Consider the following 1,710-nt stretch of genomic DNA (forward strand, 5'->3'; position numbering starts at 1 on the left):
GGCTCCTGTGCAGGTGGCACATAAAATACACCATTTTGAGTGTGGCCATTGCCAGTACCACCTGACTAGCCTTTGTGCCGGTGGCACGTAAAAGCACCCACTACACTCTCGGAGTGGTTGGCGTTAGGAAGGGCATCCAGCTGTAGAAACTCTGCCAAATCAGATTGGAGCCTGGTGTAGCCATTTGGTTCACCAGTCCTCAGTCAAATTGTCCAACCCATGCTAGCATGGAAAGCGGACGTTAAACGATGATGATGATGAGGATGATGATGATGATGATAAATATATATTGTAAATTCTGTTTGTTTTTTTTACCTATGGTGAAATTCTTACAATTTCTTATTAGGGGTAAAATCTAAGAGATTTATTTCCCTAAAACTATATAAATATCCAATATACAAGAAAACTGAATGTAACAGCAATTATTGAATGTAGCATGTAAAATATTCTAGTTTTCCTTACTAAACTGTTGACCCCAGTTATTTTATTTATCTTCAAACAATCTCTCTACTATAAATTTATTTTCTTTTTTCAGTGTTTTGTCTATCATTTACATACTGGCCTCAGGGCAGGAGGGGGAATTGGTAAGTCACTTCTAACCTCAATATATCTTGGAATAAAAAATTTTAGATCATTTTTACGAAGTCCCAACTTGAAATATGAAATTATATAAAAAATATTTCATTTTTTAAATTTTATTTTCTAGTTATATCTGAATTTGTATAAAATTTACATCTATTTTACATCTAATTTACATCAAATTTACATCTAATTTGCATCAAATTTACATCTATTTCACAATTTATTTACATCTCTTTTACATCTAATTTACATATATTTCCACATTTATGTTTTGCAAAGTATCTTTAATGTTTGATATGTACAAAAATTATTTTTCATTTAATTTTATACAAGTCCTATACAAGTCCTATACAAGTCTTGTTGATGAGACATAAGGTATTACAAGAACACAAAAGACTGACTTGCCGTCATATCTATATTTGCAAAGCTATATAAATGCAATCAGGAGCATGAGCATCATGCCTAATCCAGATAAATACAAACCTGAACCAGAATGCTATTTCTGGTTTAAACTTTATCAATACAGAATTCAGTTCCTGCACGATTATATAATACCTTCATGGAACAGTTGTACTTTACTGTTTTAACATTTGCTAACTGTAATTAAGTATAATTATATTTGTACATGAAAGCATGTGGCCTAATGGTAAGGGTGTTATGCCCATGATTACTAGATCATGAGTTCGATTCCCAGACTAGGGGACACATTGTGTTCTTGAGCAAAACACTTCATTTTATATTGCTCCAGTCCCCCTTTTGATCAACGGAGAATGTTGACCTACTCACTTAGCCAGCAAGGTGGCATAATTCGAGGGATAAAACAACTTAAAATGCATTATGACTAGCAATGTGCAACATCTCATAGTCAGGTCAGTCATGTGATCATGTGATATATATATATATATATATATATATATATATATATATATACATCTTCAAGAAGACATTTTTATTCTGTTGTCACCCGAATTCACAATAATTCTAATACCTTCTGATAGCAGTAAATGCTAGGAAGTGTCTAAGAATTTAGTGCATCCAAAAAATTCTACTCCCTGTATTTCTCTGCTATGTCTTCAGTAGAATACACTCTGAAGCAAAGATTTGAGTATAGTATACTCCAGCCATAGT

The 1,710-nt window shown here is 32.7% G+C and overlaps 1 protein-coding gene across 16 annotated transcripts in view; it reads left to right on the plus strand.

The window, feature by feature from the left end:
- The window catches only part of LOC106881762 (ryanodine receptor 2), a 381,060-nt gene that overhangs the window by 371,346 nt on the left and 8,004 nt on the right, over positions 1-1,710 (plus strand). For all 16 annotated transcript variants that reach the window (XM_014932251.2, XM_014932252.2, XM_014932258.2 and 13 more), the window contains one exon: positions 536-584. In XM_014932251.2, coding sequence (XP_014787737.1) covers positions 536-584 — 49 coding nt within the window. The remainder of the gene's footprint in view (positions 1-535; positions 585-1,710) is intronic.

Source organism: Octopus bimaculoides, chromosome 11 (genome assembly GCF_001194135.2).
Source record: "Octopus bimaculoides isolate UCB-OBI-ISO-001 chromosome 11, ASM119413v2, whole genome shotgun sequence".
Classification (NCBI taxonomy): domain Eukaryota; kingdom Metazoa; phylum Mollusca; class Cephalopoda; order Octopoda; family Octopodidae; genus Octopus; species Octopus bimaculoides.